The following is a 25,940-nucleotide window of genomic DNA, read 5'->3' as shown; positions in this document are numbered from 1 at the left end:
TTGAATTATAGGCTACAATGTGCATTATACATGTAAAGGAAAGGACTTCCACATAAACAATAAATAAAATATAAGAAGTGGCAGTGTTATGAAGTAGATATGGGTAGGAATATATATGACTGCACTTAGTTTTAATTGTTTATATTTATTATTAACACTGGAAAGTAGTGTTTACCGGGATAAAGTCATATGTGAGAAAACTATTTAAGTTAGAAAAAAAGTACAGTAATAGAAAGCTGAGGGCATTTATGTGCAAATTCATCTACAGTATGTGTGTATTGTATGGTTATGAAGTAGGAAAGTGTGCACATTTGACTCACGTCAAAGTGGAGGTTTAGTGGTTGCCATCTTGGCACAACTTTTTCTTGTATTCATTCAGCAGTAAGTCACATCTCAATATGGTGAAACTGTGCTAAGTACTGAATTGTAAACTTGTGATATTTTCATGCATCAGAGTTGAATACTGATTAATATTTTCAATTTTGTGACTAATATTTTGTATCAGGTTAACTACTCTGAATTCTAAAAACCTTACTACTGTTATTTGTGTGATGTACACTCAGAATGGTTAGTTTGTAGTTGTGGAACTTCAACCTGGCACAAAAGGAATTCTGATTATTTTTCATAATTTTCCAGAAGCTTACATGAATGTGAGATACTGCTGCATTTTGTTTGAGGCCTCACTCGGGTAGTAATTCAATGTCAAATCATTTACAACTTTTAGGTGGTACAGCACATTGAAATAAACTCAGTTTTGTCAAAATTTAGAATGCTGTCAGTAATCAACATTATTTTTCCAGTGCAAACTCCTGCCTGTGAACTTTGTGATGAATTTTAGGATTAATGTAAGAGATGTGTTAGTTGCATCCTAGATTGTAATGTGAACATTTTAAAATTCAACCACACATTTGGAGGCCCTATAAACAGTGACATTCTAAAATAAAATTTATTATTCATGCAGATGCATGTGGAGGCTCACAAACTGGAAGTTTATTGGACAATATTTTGTAGAACAGTCACAATAACAGCATTCTCCAATTTACCATCATTATAGAGAAAGCAGTAGTCAAAATGCCTCAATGCTCACCTGTAAAATTTCTACCATTTGCTTTCAGACCCTTTAGAGTGATAAACTGTTCCATTTATCCTCTGCTAGTTTATTTTTGAAGGATGTGACATTGATACTACCAATAATCCCTTTCTGTTCAATTTAGTTTGATACATCATAGCTCACGTAGTCTATCAATTAAACATGACATGGGTAATTAAGAAAGAAACACTTCAATACTTAATACTGTCTTTCGGGTAACTATTACCACATGTGTGTTCTATTAAGCTTGACTGTTACGCTAGTGTCACATCTTACTTGGGGTACTGCTTGATGCATCTGTGGCATTAGGTAAGCCAGATGTGAAGAATATTCCAATTTTTAGACCCTGGAAGGATCAGACTAACCACTGTAGTTATTGTATCATTAGTCTCATGAGCTGTGTAGGAAAGACATGAACTTATTGTGAACTGGTACTTAGTGTGGGTTCTCAAATCCAGGTCAGTGCAAAGTTGCTGCCAATGTAGGATCAGGAGATATCACTCCACACTTGATAACCTGACCCTGCTACAAGCAGCAGCTCAAGCTTTGCTCCATAAGCAATGCCTTACCAGTATCTTCTCCAATTTGGAAAAGGCCTACAATACTACATGGAGGCATGAAATTTTGTTGCAACATTATTACAACTCTATGATAACAGGGGTCAGGAGGGGGGGGGGGGGAGGGAGGGAGTGTCCATGGATGACTACCTACCTTCACACAGTTCCTCTCAGTTTGGTAGTTTAGAGACAAGGTTGTAAATTTCCTGTCTTGCCATTTTAAGCAAGAGAACTGTGTTCCTCATGGGAGTGTTAAGTGACGTGGCATTTTCCATTGCCATTAACAGTATTATGTCTAGACTATGACATCCTGTACTACTCGCGAAATGTAACTTGGGATCTGTTGAGTGGGGGCTGTGGGGAGTTAGTAAGACATGTTGTGGGGAGAGGTGGGATGTATACTGTAACTACACACTGTAGGCAACATGAACCTGTGTTTTTACTTTCCAGGAGCTCTTGATAACTTGCTTCCTTCTCCAAACTAGAGTAAAAGATAACTCCTGCAATGGACCAGCAACCACATCAATCATTTTCAAAATAGTGACACTGAAAATAATGCAACAAATGCAGATAGTAACAACACAGCTCAGCAACAGAGGGGGCAGTGCAGCCAACAACTAGTGGTATGATACACATTTGGCAAATACATCTGCCCAACACTAGGGCACAAAGTTTCAACTGCTGCCAACTGGTACCAATCACAACTAGGGAGTCCACATGCCAAGTTATAGCTCTCGCATAGTACTGTGTGTTCTTTAGCCTTTCAACAACTGCTCAACAATTGCATTTGACAATCAGGCAGCTGGAGGCATGGTCTAACTCCCCATATTTTCAATCTTAAAAAAATGGTCAGTTTTAATTGCTCCCACTCTTATTTACCTGTTTTCAAACTAGGGGGTACCATACTCACTTTTAAGAAAAGCTGAAGTATCAACGTCTCACCTTTCATGAGGCTAACATGGCTGCCACACTTTTAAAGAAGAAACAGATGTCTCACGGTGATAAGCCTCTTTAAATGTGTCAGTGCCAGGTTGAGGTGCTAATAGGGCAAGTCACATAATTTAATGCAGCTGTCTGTTGTCCACAGTGTGTGTTCCTTCATACATGTATGAAGGACACTGGAATCAACTTATACAGACACTGCACAAATAATATTTCATGCCAAAGGAAGGCAAACTGACAAAGGAAACTGTCTCCCCCTGTGCAAGACTCGTGTTAACTGTGTTCAAGCACTATGCAGTGTAGACACTGACATATGGAAGAGTGGACTGGTCCTCAAAGCATGCACCAATAGCTGAAGTGGTTAAGGTGACAACTTGCAATAAGCAGGAAATATGGGTTTGAGTCATGGTCCAGCACCAGTTTTCATGCATCTACAGTAAACCACACAGCAAATGTACAAGTAATACCATATTCACAATTTGTGAATACATTCCACAATTTAATAATATTATCAAGGGAAGTATGGTAATAGCAGCTGCTGTTGCTGCAGCATAGATTTATTATGCTAGTAACCATTCAGAAATAAAATAGCATTATTTGTACTAAAAAGATTCAGTAGGTAGTACATGCAACAGATTACAAAATCTTTTGGGAAGCATAATTTCATCATGCAGGCAAACATTTAATGTTGCATACCATAATGAGTTTCTTGATATCCAACAATATAATCTTTAAGATAAAATTTGCAGTGACAAAAACGAAAGGGTAGTAATTTACTGACAATTCTGAATGCGATGAGATTGAGGATTTTTTGTTCTTGATAAGTTGTACATTTGGTTATAAAAATTAGCCTTAATTCATAAAATGCGTCAGTGACCTTCAATCACGATGACAATGTAAGAAATATTGTTCATAATTCAATGGAACAGTTGTATGAATTTACTAAATGAGCTTTGTAATTTAACAGTACAAGTCACCTCTGAACAAAATCTGCAATACCCATGTGATCCTATGTAACCGATACTAATGCTTGATCTATGTGGTAAGTCTTCGGATGCAATGAGCACAAAACATTGCTGTGAGGTCATTTCAAGTTTGTTTGCATATTTTGAATGTAGTTATGATGTTTTGTAACTGAAATGTCATGAAATATAGTTTTTATACAGATGTACAGTCAGCCAACAAATATTGAAACATTTTTTATAAAACTCCTCCACCAAAACCTGTTCATTAATACTGTTCAGTTTAATGAAAAGGACCAAGGAATCATGTCAACAAAATCCAGTCTGTAACTGAAGAGTTATTTAGTTTTTTTTTAAATTATGCATTATTGTAATTTCCAAATATAGAAAATGTAGTAGGCTATGTAAACAAAATTCTTTTAATTTTTTATGATTTTGGAATGTTAGCAACAATAAAAATCTACATTCTGTCTATCCTCAAAAACTGTAGAACTTAACTGAAATTACAATTATATTAAATGATGTTAGCAACTGTATTTCAGTTTAATTTCTAAGACTTTCCCGGCGATTTGTAGTCATCTTGTAGAATCGGGTGTATTGCCGGTGGTCTGTGTCTTCCCAACATGATATTTCGATCTCATAACTCAGCATCTTCATCAGGCATTCCTTGAGACTGGTTGACAAGCTGACCTTGTCCCATATTTATGCCTGGGCGGTGTGTGGTGCTCCCTATGCTGTCCATGCCCACTATGGCCATTTCTGGCAGTGGAATCAGTCTCTAGGCACTCCATCTTCGGTCCTCGCCCATTGCAGCTCTCTTATGAAGTAGCCAACATCCCAAGATGTTCTGTATTAGGTATGCGCCCATTAGCCATGATCCTTGCACTATCATGGCTCTGTTGAAGTTCCTTATGCTATCTGCGACTGCGGCGAGGTTTTTGTGGCTGAGCCATTCTCCTTGCCTTCTGAACCCAGTATGCACCTGTGAGGTGTGCTTCCTGTGGCATCCGGCTGCTGTTGGAGCTGCATGCTATGATGACCATCCTCCAAGGAGCTTGCTGCCGCCTCATATCATGTATTTCAGTTGTTAGAATCTATATAAACATCAGCACCAACAGTTGCAGGTCAATCAATTTTGCTAAAGATTTTCTCAGAGTCAGTGCTGGTTATGATTTTGTAAGGCTCAGTTGAGAGTGACATCTCATAGTAAAATGAAACTGTTGAATAGATTTGTGTGTTTTCATTATATCTTTTAGTAGGAGATTATATACAACAAAGATTGCCATGTACTATTTACATGCAGATGAATACTGGAGTGAAGAGAGATATGTCTTCCTTAAACACTGACAATAAAAGCTGACTATTTTGAGCTAGGATACTAAAATAATTAAATGGTTACTGACCATATTGGTTGGACCCTAGATGACGGGAAAACAGTGGTCTCATCAGAAGAGTACCAATTTCAATTGGTAAGAGCTAATGGAAGGGCTTGAGTGTGGTGCAGACTCCACAAAGCCATGGACACAAATTGTCAACAAGGCACTATGCAAGCTGGTGGTGGCTCTGTAATAGTGTGAACTGTATTTACATGGAATGGGCTGTGTGCTCTGGTCCATCTGACCCATTTACAGCCAATTGTATGTTATGTTGAGCTACTTTGAGGCCACCATTTGCCACTCACGGGCTTCATGCTCCCAAACAAAAGATGATATGTCACCGGGTCACAATTGTTCACAATTGGTTTGAAATAGAGTCTGGACAATTCAGATAAATGATTTGGCCACCCATCAAACATTTATAGGACATAAGAGATCAGTTCACATACACAATCCTGCACCACCAACAACTTCACACGTATGGATGGCCATACAGGCAATATGGTTCAATATTTCTGCAGTGGGCTTCGAATATGGCATGTTGAGTCCTTGCCATGTCAAGCTGCTGCACTACACCAAGCAAAAGGATATCCAGCACTATGACACGTCACCCTAGTGCACATCACCCAAAAATAATCACTGCCCACCATTTTTCTTAGTCCCATATAAATTAAGATCTGTGACACCTTTTCCAGGACACTGGAGTCTGGAGTCAATGTGGATACCTCAAATTTTGTTAATTTTGTTGTTATAACCCAAGACACTTATAACATGCAGTTTTATGTTAATTACATGTTCATTTGCAGTGTACCACTTTGAAGTTACATGATCTCATGTATGAAAGGTAGTGCTATTGTCATATTTTACATTAGGTAATGTTAGTGGTAGAGGGTGGCCAGATGCCCTTCCTGGCAGCATCCTCCACTCCTCTCCCACCCCCCACCTCCAAGAGGAAATTTGTGTACCCCATCTGTTTGTATCTAGTGTTAATCATCTGAAAGAGTGTGAACATTTTTGAAACACTTGAAAATTGTTTAATAGATGAGATGAGGGTACCAGAGTTGTAGTCACCTACTGAGATGTGAAAAACTGCCTAAAAACCATATCCTGCCTGGCTGGCCCACTGGGTTAATCTGCCTGAAGGGTTTGATCAGGCTGGCATGCCTCTACAAATACTGGAAATGGTGTGTTGATGTATGCAGTTAATCATACAGAACAGCTTCCCCTGTTAAATATGAACAGGAATGCACTAAACTATGTCACGTCACAGTGACATTCTTCTTTTTCTGCAGCAGTTAATATTTATCTATTTCTTGCAGAGCTTCTGCAGTATTTCTCCACTTATGAAATTCAAACTCGGTTTTATGAAGAATGGAGCTGCCTTACAGCTGGACTTTCATATGGTAGTCACATGACGGCACACAAGCTTCATTAAGATGTGATAGTTGTCTGTAAAAAAAAGTTGAAGGTAATGAGTGGCAAAGCATACATTAACAATAACCGTTGGCATCAATGCAAGTGTGAAAACTTGCCTGAAGCAGAAACCTATCTATGCAGCATCCTTTCTTTCAAGACTGCTGGTATCGCAATGCACAAAAACTTCTGTGAAGTTTGGAAGGTGAGAGATGAGGTGCTGCCAGAAGTCAGGCAGAGGAGACAGGTCCTGAATTGTGTTTGGTTGCTCAGTTGGTAGATCACTTGCCCACAGAAGGCAAAGGTCACAGATTCGAGACCCTGTGCACATCAGTTTCAATCTTCCACAAAGTTTAAAATCAGGGTTTTCTGTGCTGCAGAATGAAAATAATACTGGAAACGTACCTAAATGATGAACATCAGGGGTTATGCCATCAGTATATCTGATCAACTTCAGAAAATTAAGTAACACAGAAATCCAAGGGAAAGATGTTTCAGTTCATGATGTAAATAAATTCAAAATATAAAGAAGAATTCCATCAGAAATGTCAGGAGCTGCAAACAAACAAAAAAAAAAAAAAAAAAAAAAAAAAAAAAAAAAAAAAAAAGAAAGTCTGTAAATATCATCTAACTCTTGAGAACAATCTTTAGTGACAATGAGTGCTGTGTACCAGGTTAAAAAACAAACAGAGCAGCTGAAGGTTTTGTTTCCACACCAATGCTAAAGAGTTAGTTCACAACAGTGGATTCAATCAGTGTAGCAGTGAAGATGATACTAAATGCATCGGAACTCTCAAAGGCTAAAACAAAAATATTATTCCATCTGGAATTACAAAATTTCTTATTTATACACTACTGGCCATTAAAATTGCTGCACCACGAAGATGATGTGCTACAGATGAGAAATTTAACTGACAGAAAGAAGATGCTGTGATATGCAAATCATTAGCTTTTCAGGGCATTCACACAAGGTTGGCACTGGTGGCGACACCTACAACGTGCTGACATGAGGAAAGTTTCCAACCGATTTCTCATACACAAACAGCAGTTGACCGGGGTTGCCTGATGAAACGTCATTGTGATGCCTTGTGTAAGGAGGAGAAATGCATACCATCATGTTTCCGACTTTGATAAAGGTCAGATTGTAGCCTATCACAATTGTGGTTTATCATATCATGACATTGCTGCTCGCATTGGTCAAGATCCAATGACTGTTAGCAGAATATGGAATCAGTGGGTTCAGGAGGGTAATACAGAATGCCATGCTGGATCCCAACGGCCTTGTATCACTAGCAGTCAAGATGACAAGCATCTTATCTGTATGGCTGTAACAGATCGTGCAGCCACGTCTCGATCCATGAGTCAACAGATGGGGACGTTTGCAAGACAACTACCATCTGCACGAACAGTTCGACGATGTTTGCAGCAGCATGGACTATCAGCTCAGAGACCATGGCTGCGGTTACCCTTGATGCTGTATCAGACACAGGAGAGCCTGCAATGGTGTACTCAATGACAAACCTGGGTGCACAAATGGCAAAAAGTCATTTTTTCAGATGAATCCAGGTTCTGTTTACAGCATCGTGATGGTCGCATCCGTGTTTGGCGACATCACAGTGAATGCACATGGGAAGTGTGTATTCGTCATCGCCATACTGGCGTATAACCCGGCGTGATGGTATGGGGTGGCATTGGTTACACATCTCTTTCACCTCTTATTTGCATTGACGGCACTTTGAAAACAGTGGACGTTACATTTCAGATGTGTACGACCCATGGCTCTACACTTCATTTGATCCCTGCGAAAACCCTACATTTCAGCAGGATAATGCACGACCGCATGTTGCAGATCCTGTATGGGCCTTTCTGGATAGAGAAAATGTTCGAGTGCTGCCCTGGCCAGCACATTCTCCAGATCTCTCACCAATTGTAAACGTCTGGTCAGTGGTGGCCGAGCAACTGGCTCGCCACAATATGCCAGTCACTACTCTTGATGGACTGTGGTATTGTGTTGAAGCTGCATGGGCAGCTGTACTGGTACATGCCATCCAAGCTCTGTTTGACTCAATACCCAGGCATACCAAGGCCGTTATTACGGCCGTAGGTGGTTGTTCTGGGTACTGATTTCTCAGGATCTATGCACCCAAATTTCGTGAAAATGTAATCACATGTCAGTTCTAGTATAATATATTTGTCCAATGAATACCCGCTTATCTGCATTTCTTCTTAATGTATCAATTTTAATGGCCATTAGTGTATGAACAAACATGGGAGAAGCCTTTCTGCACCCTTTCACAATACTTTACGTGCAACTGTTTTCACAAAAAAAACCTCAAAGATACATTATGTGCCATAGTTACATATTTAACTAAGGAAACAATTACCTATGAAAAGGAAAATCCTGTTAAAATCAATGGAAGTTCCTTGTTTACAAATCTAAGAGCTAGTCTACACTTTGAAGATACAGGAAGTGTTTATGGAAACAATGCAGGACAAATGCTGCCTGGACCAACAGACCAGTGTCACATGAGCTATGTAAATGATCAGGTGTCTAACAAAGCACTGAAATTGTGAACTACATAAACTAACATTATTGCAATGTACTGCCCCTAAATGCACTCAGGTCCCAGGTGGCTTCATTGGCTCTAGACTGTGACTGTACCCTTGTTACAGTGGTGGCTGGGCAACTGAGATAGACACTAGCAATTTAGGGACAGAAAGCCTTGTGCACTTTGCTTACATGGAGATGAAATCTAACGTACAGCAGAAGCTCTCCAGCCTTTACACACTGCTTCTACCTGGATTCATTTGGTACACCCCTGCTGAGTGCCTAATACTTTGAATACTTTTAGTGAACTGCATCCAGCATTTTGAGGGAAGAAGGCTTTTCTGATCCAGGAAACTGTAACCCATATTCAAGCTGCACTCACAAAATGTCCCTACCAGGACTCAAACCCAGATTTCCAAATTATCATGACTGATAAGTGGGCAGGGACTATAGAGCTTAGCATCCAAGATGTGTCATATAGGACCTCCTTTCAAATCTAATGTGAAATACTTCTGTTTGACACTTCAAGCCTTTTTGTAAAATATTTTTTGCAGTACTGAAAATTGTGACAAAACAGATGCTCACTCTAATAGAAGGCTATAAAAAGAGCTATAAACTATGGCTGGCTGATCAAAATACATCAATGAGCCAACCACCGTGGCAACATTAAAACCCATTCTTTAAGCATTTAGGGTGCAAATCAGAGACTTAATAAAGCCTTTAAAGTCTTACCACGTTTATTTCAGTCTGTTGAAATACTACGTAGGCCTAGGTCTTGTGATTATGCATGCAGTCTCGCCTCTCACATCTAACAAAACTTTAATGTAATATACTGGCATCTGTACTTAAGTAGGCACCACACTTTGGACAGCCATAGGAGGGAAGCACGTGTCTTTGTGAATGAACACACTTCTCACAGTGACAGAAAGGCAGTAAACGATGGCCAAATTGTCGACTACTTCAGTAGCACCACCGCCGTCACCCCTCTTTGCATGTGAAAAATGTTATCTTACATGTTCTGGAGATTTTGTCAGCTGATTAGAAACATTGTATAAATTGAAAGGCACTGTTAAGTTACAAAAAATTCACAGCACAAATGTGCCACCTGCTTCAACACTCAAAACTGTGACACTGTATGAAACAGCAAATTGAAGTGGTAAATTAATCATGAGAAGGTAGAAGGGAAAATATAGCCATTTAGTATCAGACAGTGGAGGACTGCCAGCAGTAATAACCAATATCAGCGGCGTGTTTGAAATGTGGACTATGAACTAAACCACTTTTGCAGCTACTTGCATCTGAAATTACTCCTCTGTCAGATTAGCTATATTTGGGGAAGGAATGTTGTTTTCTTCTGAAGTGGAACCGACATTTATTACACTGGTGAAAGCACTGACTAGCCCTAGATATGGTGCAGTCCATAATTAAATGCTCCAAGGTGATGCCACCCCGAGATATACATTAAAATAAATTTCTCAATAATGTATTACAGAATTTAAACTACCTAAAGGCATTTAGCATATTTCCGACACAGGTTTAAACACAGGTTAATGTTTTTGGAATTCTTGGTATGTAATACCAAGTGATGTTTTTCAAACAGGTAGTACCTAGTCTTAAGGCTGCACCTTGAAAGGGCACTTAGCTCTATGTAGCTGTGGTTTGGGGGCATGGCTTCTTTGGACTACAGCTCTTGTGGGCATCCCGAAGGCTCTGGTGTTTCATCCTATTGGTGTCTTAGCACCTTGCATACAATTTTCAAATTCCACTGCTTGCATCAAAAGAGAATGAACAGAGTTGGTCAAACTTAACTATCTAATCCCTATCTGTATATATCTTATGCTTTGGTGTGTCAGTGTTGTGCAATTGTTTTGATAGTGTTTAAGACAGTTTTTTTTTTTTCTTTTTCTGCCATTTGCTATTCTCTCTACCGCTGGAATACGTTTCCAAATGTCCCTCCTGAATGCACTAGTGTGCAGTAACATTAAGAGGCAACATTAAGTTTTGCAGCTTTGTGAGAATTTCATGAATGATTTGAGGAAAAGCCCATGAAATATATCCCATTACTTTAGGTTGCTTGCCTGCTTGCTGGCTGGCTGGCTGACTGTGGGTAATGTGCATTATTAGCAAGTTTCTTTTTCTGGGTGTATTGTGCACGTGTTTAGAGTTTTGCTTTCTTCTGTAAATAAGATCAGCATACCACGAGGTCGAAAACATCACAGTATGAATTCAGTGAGCAATTTATCAGGTAAAATTTTGTAATATGCTGTTAGGATGAAAGTGAAGTAAGTTGATGCGCTGAGACCCAATGTAAATATGAATCAAGAACAATAACTGGCAAGGCTATACACACAATTTTAACTGAGCAATGTACACAATGTAGCTGAGTGGTGGTGTGTGCCGTATCACACAAAATGCATATTTTTGTAATACACAGGTATACATACAACAAATGCGTTAACTACCATAGTGGTTGAGCAGGTTAGCCAATCACAGCACAAGATCCATGACGTCATGGCAACATCGCTGTTTCATCATAGGTTCATTTGAGCAGTTTCCAGTGGGCTCTTGCGAATGTGTGGAGCTGAATTCATGTACGAGTAGTGCCTTCTAATGCTTCTGGCTACTTTCACTGTGGCTGTTTGCCATCTGAGCAGTAGCAGCAAGTAGAGAGAGACTACCTGGAAAAATTTTTCTGGCGTGTCCAAGCTGCAAGATTCGGGCATGGGAAGGGTAAGTTGAGTTACAGTGGGGGGTCATCCTCCACATGATCCATGTACGTGTTTCTTGATTCGTGATATTGCTTGTCTCTTTTCGTTTAAACTCTCACTTCAAATGGAAAAACAGATTTCTGTGGCCAGAAGCCATCGAGTGAATTAATATATATTCTCATAAATCATGAAAGACTAAAATAAATTAGTAGTTTCAATTTTCTTATTTTAAATTATTTCCATGTTATTAGCAATCAACCATTAATGTCTTAGTGAAGCTATTTCTGTCAGTTTTGTGAGCAATTTGCTTCTATTAATATTTTTCCGCTGAGGCAGTTGGTTTATTTGAAACAAAGTGTTTCATTCCACACTACTGGCTACTTTCAACTTCATTCAATGCAAGTGCAAATTTTCATTGTCTGACATGAATGACATACCATAATAAAGAACCAAACATGAGAATACAGTACTGGACCTCCAAGAAAATTGGTATCCTGAAAACCACATAGAAAAGTTCAATATCAGGTACTTCAGAGTGCATCTGGACGTAGATATGTGCAACTGGAGCGGAATGAAGCATTTTAGAATAGCTTATGAAATTCTGATGCTGCTCGAGTAGTCTGATTTCCTGTGACTTTTCCAACAGTGTAATATCTCTTAATGCTGTATACTGGGTGATCAAAAAGTCAGTATAAATTTGAAAACTTAATGACCCACGGAATAATGTAGACTGAGGAGTAAAAATTGACATGGGGTTTTATTAGAACAATAAAAAACCACCCCATATTGCTAGACACGTGAAAGATCTCTTGCGCACATTGTTTGGTGGTGATCGTGGGCTCAGCCACCACTTTCGTCTTGCTTGGCCTCCCAGGACCAGACCTCAGTCCATGCGATTATTGGCTTTGGGATTACCTGAAGTCGCAAGTGTATCGTGATCGACCGACATCTCTTGGTATGCTGAAAGACAACATCCGACACCAATGCCTCACCATAACTCCGGACATGCTTTACAGTGCTGTTCACAACATCATTGCTCAACTACAGCTATTGTTGAGGAATGATGGTGGACATATTGAGCATTTCCTGTAAAGATCATCATCTTTGCTTTGTCTTACTTTGTTATGCTAATTATTGCTATTCTGATCAGATGAAGCACCATCTGTCGGACATTTTTTGAACTTTTATATTTTTTGGCTCTAATAAATTCCATGTCATTCCAAGCATGTGTGTCAATTTGTGCCTCTATCTACATTATTCCATGATTTATTCAGTTTTCAAATTTATACTGACTTTTTGATCACCTGGTATATACGAACATATGTAAACATTGACTTAAAGCTAACTAAGAAGGCAAATTTGATCAGTAGTTTTGAACTAAATATTTTGTTTAAAATATATTGACAGCTGTAGCAGAAGTTTACAGATTTGCCTTCTGTGAAAGCGTTTTTGGATCACAAGACACTTGTCTTGTACTTCCTGTAGACCTGAAGTTATTTCTTAATTTGTGTTTACAACTTAAATTCATAGAATGCCATTCTTTGCTAAATTGTGGACTGGCAGCATACCGTGTTTTATCGTTTTAACTCCCCACATGGCTTTATATTTATTCCTGGAGTAGTATATAAACTTGCCTCACAGTCCGCCCGTTAGCCGAGTGGTACTGGCACGGTAGCTCAGCGTGTTCGGTCAGAGGGTTAGCTACCCTCTGTAACAAAAAAACAGAACAGATCAACGGAGAACTTAAATGGGGTCATTGGACACCCGTCCCAAAAATTCAATGAATAGATTAAAATGAGATTTAAAAAAGTGGTCAGCATGGCGAAATTCTACTCCAAGGGGCCCTGGTTCCATTCCCAGCTGGGACAGGAGATTTGCTCTGCTCAGGGACTGGGTGTTCTGTTATCATTTCATCCTCATCTCTGATGTGCAAGTTGCCCAATGTGGCATCAAATGCAATAAGTTCTTGCCCTCAGCAGCCAAACTCTCCGAATGGGGGACTCGCAGCCCACAATTCTGTATGTTCATTTCCATTTTGCCTCAGATAACCTTGTTAATTTTTTTTTTACAGGTTTTTTCAAAATTGTCCTGAAATGCATTGTCTTATTCTGATATAAACTACACAACAGACAGTTTTTCTTTCTTTCACAATAAATTTGTATTCCTTACTGGCTTTTTGCAGTGCTACGTAGATGTACACCTGATTGGAAATGCTACATAACAATATTTCAGAGTACGAATTAAAAAATGTCAATGTCACCACATAGCAAAATGTTATGGTACTTTGAGCTGTAGAGTAATTTTGAAATGAATAATGTGCCAGGAAGTGCTGCCTTATTTGCATTCCTTATCTGGGTAGGTCGATAAAACAATTGCTCCATGTACAAATCCCTAGCTCCTCTGAACATGCCGCAGGGCTGCACATGGTCATGTGATGCCCCACCATGCACGACATTCCACACAGAAATGCAACGAAAAGTGTATGAGCAGATCAAACACCAAGCATGGGCTGCTTACATCACTGTAGCTGTGCAGGCACAGTGTGGCCTGTTGTCTGGTGCTCTCTAGCAACTGCTCAAATGAACCTCAAGTGAACACAGGCTGCAGTTTGAGTGCACTGAAGATTCAATGTCTTAAGTTTAGAAATGAAAATACCAAGTACGTTAAGCATGCAACGAAGGTTATACAGCACATTAAGTTGTTGTTTTTGGGGAAGGAGACCAGACAGCGAGGTCATCGGCCTCATCGGATTAGGGAAGGATGGGGAAGGAAGTCTGCCATGCCCTTTCAGAGGAACCATCCCGGCATTTGCCTGGAGTGATTTAGGGAAATCACAGAAAACCTAAATCAGGATGGCCAGACACGAGATTGAACCGTCATCCTCCCGAATACAGCACATTAAATGTATCTCTCAAAACATATCTTTTACTATGATTTGTTGTTGGAAACTGTTTGGAAATGTGACTGAAGATAAATAAGCCACCTACAGATTTTATCTTTGAGTTAGCTTTTGGTGTTATTTAGTTCATTATGAAACTGAAATAAGATACAGTATGTAAAGGTTTGGCTAGAGTGCAATTACCACCGCCTCCCTCCCCCTCCCCCTGTAATATTGGCAGCCTGTTCTGTAGCATAGCCCAAGGTGAAGGTTAGTTCTGATCAATAAATTTAGCAGCTTTCCCCAATATGGAAACCACAAGCTGTGCCTGCATTAGATATTAGCATGGCATGGCTAATACCTAACCTGGTCAGTCTTTTATAGTACACTTACATCAACTAAAGTTACTATTGAACATTTGTGTTTAGTTTCTCAGCAGATGCTTCTATGATAACTGCGAAGGTAACTCTCAGGATGAAAGACCTAGTGTCTAAAAGAAATGCTCAAGCATTTTTTAAATGTTTTTATGTTAGAGACTGAAAACCCATGTAGTTATGCTCACAAAAGATATTTATTTGGATTAAGTGAGTTTCAACTAACACTATTCTTTGTCTGTAGATCATTTCTTACAATGATATTTGACACTTGTTTTTACATAAATCTTGCATATAGCTAGTTGCAAAAGGTAGTCAGAAAATGTCAAAGTACTTTATAAAAATGTATACATACTAATTTTTTATTTCAAGATATTCTTTAACACTAAGGTCAAATATTGATCAGATGTCTTAATTTTCTTTTAGAAAGAGACATACCTTCTATCCTCTCTATACATTGCACATGCGCATACATATCTGTATACATGTTGTTTTGGTTGCGTTTATGAAGAGATTGTTTTCCCTGATATAGTTGTCTCCACTTTTCATATTTAGTGAAGCCTTCTCTTGCAGGTCATCTGTTGTAGAACTGGTAACAAATGAAATGTAATCTGCATACATGACTACACTATCTGATACTGATTTGGTCATATCATTGACATAGAAGAAGCAGTGTACCAAGGATGGATCCTTGGGGAACTCCATATTTAACAATCTCATAATTTGAAAAGACACTTAATATTTCACTTTTTGCTTTATTTCTACACACTGCTTTTTATTTTCCAAAAATGATTTAATGATGTCTACTGCTTTCCCCCTTATAAAGATGAAGCTTTTCTAATAGGATGTCATGACACACCCAATCAAATGGTTTAGATAGGTCCAGGACCATAACACATACTTTGCTCTATTCATGAAGTGCTTTAGTTACCAGTGTTACAAATTCAGCTATTGTTATTCTGGTAGATTTGCCCTTTCTGAATCCATGTTCATCATTTGGAATATTGCATGTTTGTATAAAATTCAATATTCTTTTATTATGGTTTCTATTGTTTTTAGGGAGTATAAATATAGTTATAGGGCTGTAGTTTCCTGGGTCTTTTGCAGCCTCCTTTATGTTTAGAGATTACTTTACTCTTTCAGGCACATTGAAAATATTCCTTTTTCTATAGGTAAGTGTATCAGACAGGCTAATGGTTTTACTACCCATTATAAACAGCATTAGTTTAGTGAATATACCATCAAGTCCCTCAGTGTTCTTTGTTTTTAAACACTTTTTTTTACAATTTGTGATTCATTAGTTGGGGGTCAGGAATAAACATTTGGTCTCACATGGGATTTTTTATTGTGTTTATTTTTTGAAATATTGAGTTATTACTTTGTCCACAACTTCAATATAGTTTTTATTTAAAGTATTCTAGCCATCTTCATCTTCCAGATCATAAAATATCGATGATTAGTGTTTGTGCCATTATTGTTTGAATCATCATTAAAAAAATTTTAAGTAACATCCATACATGACAATTAAGAACAGCTTTCATAATCCATGTCAGTGTAAATGAACAATGATGGTAGAACAAAGGCATTATACCATTAAAACTTAGTGACTGATAAGTATTAATGTCATTTTGTAATGGCGTAAATGCTGACTATCAGATACTAAGTTGTAATGACATAACGGCTTTGTTTTATGACCATCATTCAATTACAGGCTAAACAATGAAAAACTGTCATATATGGATGCTGTCATTTAAATAAATGATTTCAATGGTGCTTTAAGTTTTAATGGCACCAACACTAATCAAGATAGATCATTAACTAACTATTAATCAATCCAAATGATTTCATGCACCATCTTTACTTCATGGGTTTTCAAGCCAACAAAAATTTACAACATATCACACATCTACTAGTTCACAATGACAAACTCTGTAACTGCTGTTGCTAAATGAATTTATGTATTCAAGACATGTTAGGAACTGAAATAATTCTAGTTCCTTCATAATCAGCTATTTGGGTCTAGAATTCCACACTGGTGAAATAAAAACTATTAATGAAAAAAAGTATTAATGGGAAAAGTGTTGACCAACCTATTTCCGAATGAAACTTTATTAAAATTTATAAGTAGTACAAAACTGCATGAACACATCACAAATAAAATGAAACATTTCTTAAATACAGAATGGAATATCAACTTTAAAATTCCAAGAGTGAGTCATTTCAAATCTTCAGTTCTTTAGTTGAGTCAAATATTTCCTTGTACAACATTTTAATTTGTCACTGGGTCACAGGCTTCTTTTCAGACAGTTTCCACAAAATTTTCCTTCTCATAGAATATTCTAAGATTTATTACATGAATTAAACATAAAACATTTTAAAAATGCATCAATTGGGTCAAAACTTCAGTATCCAAGACACCACTTTAAGTGTGGAATGTGCCACCTGTGCTCGAACTATTACCTTTGTTCTACAATGGCTCATAGTCTCTGCAGCGAAACAGTCTTTCAAACCACATGGAACAGCGTTGCCACATACTGGGCTGCTCCATCTGGAACAAATTCATGGTATACCCTTTGTAGTAAGTTTATCATAATGTAACTATCTTAACATTTGGAAAGTTTAGTAGTCTATACATAATAAGCAATTTAATTAGACACACCTATAGTGTTGGTAGAGAGATTTTATACATACTGAGTCCCTCCTGAGAAACTTTCTGTGTGGTAGATACTGAAGTAAAAAATGTGTCTTATGCACCACACAGTGTCAACACAGTAACACTGCATTAAACATGAATCATATAGAAATGTGGTCAACATTGACAAGTCTCAGTACCTGCTTGTACACACAAATGACAGATTTCTGTTTAGAACTTCATGTGGTTATGTAGTCTGCTTGTCAACAGAGACCAAATCATACAGATGGAGGTATTCTCATCCAAATGATGTTGCCATGGAATGAAGTGAAGTTTCCCTATATCTGAATTCACTCATCATCAAACAGAAGAGCAACCTGCTGCCAAATCATGTGCATCCTTTGTCTTTTGAATCAAATCAAAAAATGTTCAGACGTGTGTGAAATCTTACGGGACATAACTGCTAAGGTCATCAGTCCCTAAGCGTACACACAACTTAACCTAAGGACAAACATGCCCGACAGAGGACTAACCTCTGCCAGGACCAGCCGCACAGTCGATGACTGCAGTGCCTTAGACTGCCTATTGAATCCACAGTGTTATATCTTATCACTCCCAAATTATGTCAAAATGATTTGAAGAATACTATGGACATTATGGTATTTTTGTAACCCTCCAGGTTTTCACATAAATCACATTGAGCACATCTGTGCCATTACTGGGTCAGATCAATCTCCAACCAGTCTAAGGTTATGGGTAGCAATCAGGTGATCACATAACAGGATGTCTAATATTTTCAGTGTTTCATGTAGCCCATGCCATAACATCACTGCTGTCAAAGGTTAAACAGTGCAGCATGCTGCTACCTAATTGATGCAATTTGATGGATTGTGAATCTTAATTAGTAAATTATAACGATTTTTCACATTATTTACTAAATGGACATACTGTCATATAGATGCGTATCCCCTAAGCTGTCATATATTCTGAAGTTTTTTCATTTGTCAAGGAAAGGGCAGTGGGCACAATTTGTGAAGTTGAGCAAACTGGAGTTACTGAACCTGATAATTCAGTTTATACCTAAAACACTGGAAATCAAAGCTCAGCCACACTCAGGCCATATGTTAATAGTTCGTCTTTCCTGTGAGTTTAGCAACATACTTAAAAATAATTTGAGTAAACAATGTTTACCTTTAAGAAATTGGAGGAAAAGGCTGGAACAAATACAAGAGAAGCAAACTGATTACATTAAGCAGAAGATCTCATTCATACTATGTATCTTAAGATGTTTTCATGCCTCATCCAAACAGAAAAGTGTATCAATGATAGCATGAGCAAATTTTGCTCACACTTAGACCATGTTAGAAAGATACTCATGACCACTAGACCACTAAGATGTTCTTTACAATATTGCAGTGCCTGTGTTATTCTGATAACTATGCACTGTAGCGGCCACAGTCATTATGAAACATTATATGAATTCACAATTCCAAATAATTACTACCATAAGCTGTAGAGTGGAATTATGACAATGAAAATTGTGCCAGACGGACTCTAAACCCTGATTTCCCATAGTTCAAGTAAAATGTCTGATCTGTACAGGACTATACATAATGGATGTTCAAGTACAGATCACAGATATATGGTTGACGACTTATGGAAGTTTGGGTCTGGCCATGGGTCATGCACAGATAGCAAAATGTTAAGGTGACCACTTGCAGTAAGTGGGAAATCCAAGTTTGAGTCCCAGTCCAGCACAAATTTTCATTGTCATTCCATTCTACAGCTGATGGTAGTCATTTGGAATTGTGCATTTATCTAAGATGTTCTTTCTTTTTCATGACAGACCCAGGGAAGTATTGGATTATACAAAGATCATAGGCTCTAATTTTGAAGTCTTACACAAAGATTAAAGTGAATAGTTTCAGCTACTCAAAAGCTCTAAATTTATGTTATTTCCAACAGCAACCAATGTCAGAATTTAGTTGAAGGATCAAGCAGTAGTATGGGGTGAGGAGAGAGGAAAACAGCTGAGGATGTTTTGAGAAACTTTGCCAATAATTGGTGACTTAAGTTCATAGGTAATATTGTTCCTTTGGCCATTTAAGACAAATTTACTTAGCTATGCCCACTGTTTGGAAGATCTCATGTAAAAAAAAAATTACAAAATCTGTACATTGATGGAGTAATATTCCTAGGAACAGTTCCAATTCTTTGAGAAGGTTAGTTTCCTCCAGTAACAGTAAAGTTTTAAACATTTACAGGATCCCATAACAGACTAAAATTAGTGACTTTTGTCCATCCATTACTTCAGGCATCACATTGTGGAGATGCAGAATCTGACATTCTACTTTTTCACAATACCAATATGGAGGATCACTAAATTTAATTAAAATCACTGCTTTCAAAATAATTTGGAAGGTCACCCACTATGAAAATACCATGATTTAGTTAATTGTCCAACTAGAATAACGAAAGAATCCTCATCTATAGATCATGTAGCTACAGATATTTATAGTAAAGAATGTCATATTGTTGTCCAACACCTGGGTCTATCAGACCACCTTTGCCAGATCTTAAAAACTAACATTCATGTAGAAACTCTTCCTAAATTTTGTACATACAAAAGAATGTTTTCCAAATCAGCCCTGTATCAGTTTAAATCCCACATAGAATATGAAGATTGGAGGGAAGTCTATGCAGAAACCAATGCAAATCAGAAATTTATGAAGTTCATGTCAATTTTTAAACCCAGATTTGAAGAGATTTTTCCCAAAACTCTTTATCAAATTAAAACTACAAAGAGAATTCAATGGGTGACTACAAGTATCAAAAAATCCTCAGAAACTCAGATATCTCAACTCCATAAAAAATAATCAATCTAACCCAGAAGTTCTGCAATTCTACAAAAAGTACAGGAAAATATACAGAAAGGTGTTGCTAGCCACAAAACCTTTCAAACAAAATATTACTTGAAGCTGAAAACAAGAGCAAAGCAGCCTGGAACATCGTCAAACAGGAAACATCTAACTACTAAAAAGGACCTCAATTCACATATTAAGGACAAAGATGTACCAGTAGGTAACCCTAAAAAATTAGCTGATTTTTTTAAACTCATATTTCAGTAGTATTTCAAAAAAATTACAGCAGAAATTTCCAGATACGTATGATTTACCTACTCTGAACCAGCCAACAAACTCAATGGTGCTCTTGCCAACTACAGAAAGGGAAGTGGCACTAGTAGTACAACTAAAAAATAAAACTTCAGTAGGACTTTATGAAATCCCAGTCTGCGTAATTAAAGATTGTATAGACTCCATAAAGGGCCCATTAACAGACATAATTAAAGAATCTTTCGAATCGGATACTTTCCGGAGTACCTAAAACAATCGAAAGTTATACCTATCTTAAAAAACAGAGATGTGGAAAATGTAGAGAACTACAGGCTGATCTCTATACTGTCTATCATTTCTAAAATAATAGAAATACTAGTCGAAAAGAGACTGCTAAATTACCTGAATAAATATAATCATCTTTCCAATGACCAATTTGGTTTTAGGCCCAGAAAAGGCACACAATCTGCTATAGCACAGTTCACTAAAGTAATTTTAGAAGCACTGGACAAAGGTGAAAATGTAAGTGGTATCTTTTTAGACTTGTCCAAGGCCTTTGATACAGTTGATCACAAAATCTTACTTCACAAATTAGGGCAAATAGGAATAAGAGGTGTGACAAGGAAGTGGTTCAAATCATACTTGGAAAACAGAGTTCAATGAGTTGAGATATCACAAGTTTCAAACAATTCCCTTATAAAACACCTGTCTGACCCAGAAAATGTTAATATAGGCGTCCCACAGGGAAGTGTATTAGGCCCAATATTGTTTCTTATATACATCAACGACTTCCCACAAAGTATCAGACATGGAGAAAAAATACTTTTTGCTGATGACAGCAACATAGTAACAACAGGTGAAAATCCAACACAACTGTCAGAAAGAGCAAATAAGGCTCTCAATGATGTCCACAACTGGTCATTAAAAAATAAAGTAACCCTAAATGTAAAGAAAACTAACTATATTAACTTCCAATTGAACAAAAAACACAATGCCACTAGAATAAAAGTTAATAATAATGAAACAAGTACCAAATTCTTAGGGATGAATGTAGACAGCCAACTGAAATGGACAAACTACACTCCTGGAAATTGAAATAAGAACACCGTGAATTCATTGTCCCAGGAAGGGGAAACTTTATTGACACATTACTGGGGTCAGATAAATCACATGATCACACTGACAGAACCACAGGCACATAGACACAGGCAACAGAGCATGCACAATGTCGGCACTAGTACAGTGTATATCCACCTTTCGCAGCAATGCAGGCTGCTATTCTCCCATGGAGACAATCGTAGAGATGCTGGATGTAGTCCTGTGGAACGGCTTGCCATGCCATTTCCACCTGGCGCCTCAGTTGGACCAGCGTTCGTGCTGGATGTGCAGACCGCGTGAGACGACGCTTCATCCAGTCCCAAACATGCTCAATGGGGGACAGATCCGGAGATCTTGCTGGCCAGGGTAGTTGACTTACACCTTCTAGAGCACGTTGGGTGGCACGGGATACATGTGGATGTGCATTGTCCTGTTGGAACAGCAAGTTCCCTTGCCGGTCTAGGAATGGTAGAACGATGGGTTCGATGACGGTTTAGATGTACCATGCACTATTCAGTGTCCCCTCGACTATCACCTGTGGTGTACGGCCAGTGTAGGAGATCGCTCCCCACACCATGATGCCGGGTGTTGGCCCTGTGTGCCTCTGTCGTATGCAGTCCTGATTGTGGCGCTCACCTGCACGGCGCCAAACACGCATACGACCATCATTGGCACCAAGGCAGAAGCGACTCAACGCTGAAGACGACACGTCTCCATTCGTCCCTCCATTCACGCCTGTCGCGACACCACTGGAGGCAGGCTGCACGATGTTGGGGCGGAAGATGGCCTAACCGTGTGCGGGACTGTAGCCCAGCTTCATGGAGACAGTTGCGAATGGTCCTTGCCGATACCCCAGGAGCAACAGTGTCCCTAATTTGCTGGGAAGTGGCGGTGCGGTCCCCTACGGCACTGCGTAGGATCCTACGGTCTTGGCATGCATCCATGCGTCGCTGCGGTCCGGTCCCAGGGCGACGGGCAAGTGCACCTTCCGCCGACCACTGGCGACAATATCGATGTACTGTGGAGACCTCACGCCCCACGTGTTGAGCAATTCGGCGGTACGTCCACCCGGCCTCCCGCATGCCCACTATACGCCCTCGCTCAAAGTCCGTCAACTGCACATACGGTTCACGTCCACACTGTTGCGGCATGCTACCAGTGTTAAAGACTGCGATGGAGCTCCGTATGCCACGGCAAACTGGCTGACACTGACTGCGGCGGTGCACAAATGCTGCGCAGCTAGCGCCATTCGACGGCCAACACCGCGGTTCCTGGTGTGTCCGCTGTGCCGTGTGTGTGATCATTGCTTGCACAGCCCTCTCGCAGTGTCCGGAGCAAGTATGGTGGGTCTGATACCGGTGTCAATGTGTTCTTTTTTTCCATTTCCAGGAGTGTATGTGAACATTTTGGCAAAGAAATTATCCACAGCATGCTATGCTCTTAGAATCCTTGCACTGGTATGTAATAATACTTGTCTTAAAATAACATATTACAGATATCTACACAGTCCTCAGCTATGGGATCATGTTTTGGGGAACAAGTGCCAGTATCATACAAACTGTGTTCAAAGTACAAAAAAGAGCCATAAGGATAACAACAAACAGCAACAACAGGGCCCACTGTCTAGAATTATTTAGAAAGCTAGGCATTCTAACTTTCTTGTGAGTATATCTTTCAGAACAATGTTCATTAAGAAAAATCTCAACATGTACAACACAAACAGCCTAATACATGACCATGAAACAAGACCTTGTCACCACCTCGATCTAGATAGAAAGAACAAGGCAAAGACGCGAAAAGTATATTTTATAATGGGATTAAACTGTATAACAAATTACCACAAGAAATTAAAGAAATAAAAGAGCCCCTCACTTTCAGACAAAAGCTTAAAACCTTTTTGGCAAGTAAAAGTTGTTATACTGTAAAAGAATATTTAACATAGATGTAGATTATTAGCAACATATGACATTATCACCAAAATATTATGTAATTATATATGTGTGTGTGTATGACTAGTTAAAAACTACACAAAATATGAGAAACCTATTTCATTGTAAATGTAAATGTGTGCTCATGTGTTGTAAACTGACGACATCCATACAGTATTTATTGTTCCACGGATGAATAAATAAATAAATAAAAAGTGTCCAGTTACTATGACACAAATTTGGACATTGAAAATTAGAGTTGCTCTCTACCAAAACTATGGTTCAGTAGTTTTTGTACAATATGAATTCTACAGTAAATGGTAGGATTGTTGGTAGTACTGGTAACATTGATAGGCAAAGAAACTTTAATATGTATGACGAACTAGGAGTCAACATCTGTTCATTTGTTTACTTTGCACATAATTAAAACTGCACATTGTTCAATGTTGGACAATTCTGTATTTTATATCCTTAAAAATATGAACTGCAATTAGGAAGTAACTTATGACCTTTTATGTAACCTGTTTAATTACCCTTGATGCAAGTGTAGTTTGTGCACATGAACATGAAAACATATATAATCATTATTTCTTACTCAATTGACTGTCAGGTTCACAGTTAAAAGTTAGCTGTTCTTACTAATATATATGAAGTAGTTTATGAATAGCAAACATGTTATATGTAGGCTAAACTAAGTACTGAAGCAATATTTCATATTGTAATTTTTAGGGAATCACATTTCTAGTGTTGTTCGAAATCTGTATTTTTACTACAATATCCATTGTTTCACATTACAAACATTTTTTGAATAATATCTGAATTCAGCATTGACAGTTCCTATTTTGCTATAAATAGTGTATTTTTAAGTAACAGACATGGTAACTATGTAGAACAAAATATCCTAACTCATTTCCTAGACAGTTCGTCACTTCCTGTTTCTAGAGTAAACTAGTAATACACTAATGAAATTTGCAAACCATGCAACTGAAATAAGGGAACCCCAATAGGTATGCAACACACCTAATGTACAGTTAATGTGATTATGATCTTAACTGACAACAGCTATTAGGGAAGCCACCATAGTCTAAGGTAGCCTATGAAAGTTTTAGAAACTACTAAAAATGTAAATTTATCCTGTGATCCTGATAGCATTATGTCAGACCAATGGACTGTCAGTTAATGTATGTAATCTGGATATCATTTAGTGCAGGAATGTTTCCAACAAGCTTCAAACTATTGCAAAGCCATTTTACAATAATTGATGCCCACGAAATACCAAACTGTAGAACCAAACCCAAGCAAGAACGAATTATGAAACACACTGAAAATTTAATGCTTACCTCATCTACATCTGGACCCATTGGAGGGTCACTATCTGGCGTGACATCACGAGACATAGGGACCTCAAAAAAGCATCTAACTCTTCCATCTTCACATAATCTGAACACAAGCGGTGTCACCAACTCGTCAGCACGGAAATTGCTGTCCTGGTCATTCTCTTGAACAATTGGGCGCCCGTCTGGACCCCAAGTACGGACTGGTCTTGGAAGAGTGTTTTGTTGAATAGAAGTGCCACCTTCATTGCCAGTATCATTCTTTAACTCTGATCCTGATGCACCTTCTGCAGCTTGCTGTGCTGCAGCCTGCTGTGCTGCAGCCTGAAAATAAAGAATGGTAACTTTAGGAATGGTATTTATTCTTTTCCATATGAATCAGTAAGACTTAATGCATAAAATTATAGTGTAACATAGGTCACAGGAACTATGTCCAGTGTCAGGGAATTACCCTTTGTAGCTCCATATTTTCAATGGATCACAACCTGTAAATGCTTATGTGGGAATTATCCTTAATATGAATAGCCGAAAGTTTCTTTGCAAGTTTACGAATCATTAATCAAATGTGTAGGACACCACCAGTGATGTCTAGGTCTTTTACAGTCTCACAAAGTTTATACACTATTAGTTAGCATGAACATAAGCATAATGTAGTAGTTATTTCACTGAAAAGTAAAACTTCAAACATTACAGAAGTAGTAAACAAAAGTTACTTCATATGCATTTAAGTATCAGGAGAGAAAACTTACTAGTCATGAGTATTGTTCAAATGAGCCACCATCTTGCAATTGTCTAATGCTCATTATTGGAAAACAAGTTTTCTCCATCCACTTTGCATAAACGGCGATGCAACTAAAGGTTCCCAGGGCTGGGCTAAGGAACAGACTACGCTGAAGGCTGTGAGTAAAATTAACAGTACTGCCCAAAAATTGCATGAGCTTGGGCCATGTAAAGACTTTTTCCAGGATATTACGGAACTTTGTTGTT

General features: G+C 38.3%; 1 protein-coding gene across 1 annotated transcript in view; it reads right to left on the bottom strand.

Moving 5' to 3' along the window:
• Nucleotides 1-4,465: 4,465 nt before the first annotated feature.
• Nucleotides 4,466-25,940, bottom strand: part of LOC126184107 (uncharacterized) — a 65,656-nt gene continuing 44,181 nt past the window's right edge. Inside the window, exons 4-5 of the mRNA XM_049926470.1 lie at nt 24,960-25,277; nt 4,466-4,645 (exon numbers count right to left, since the gene is read on the bottom strand). Coding sequence (XP_049782427.1) covers nt 4,466-4,645; nt 24,960-25,277 — 498 coding nt within the window. The remainder of the gene's footprint in view (nt 4,646-24,959; nt 25,278-25,940) is intronic.

This window comes from Schistocerca cancellata, chromosome 4 (genome assembly GCF_023864275.1).
Source record: "Schistocerca cancellata isolate TAMUIC-IGC-003103 chromosome 4, iqSchCanc2.1, whole genome shotgun sequence".
NCBI lineage: Eukaryota > Metazoa > Arthropoda > Insecta > Orthoptera > Acrididae > Schistocerca > Schistocerca cancellata.
The sequence above is the reverse complement of the archived record's forward strand: the minus strand, read 5'-3'. Positions and strand labels throughout refer to the sequence as shown.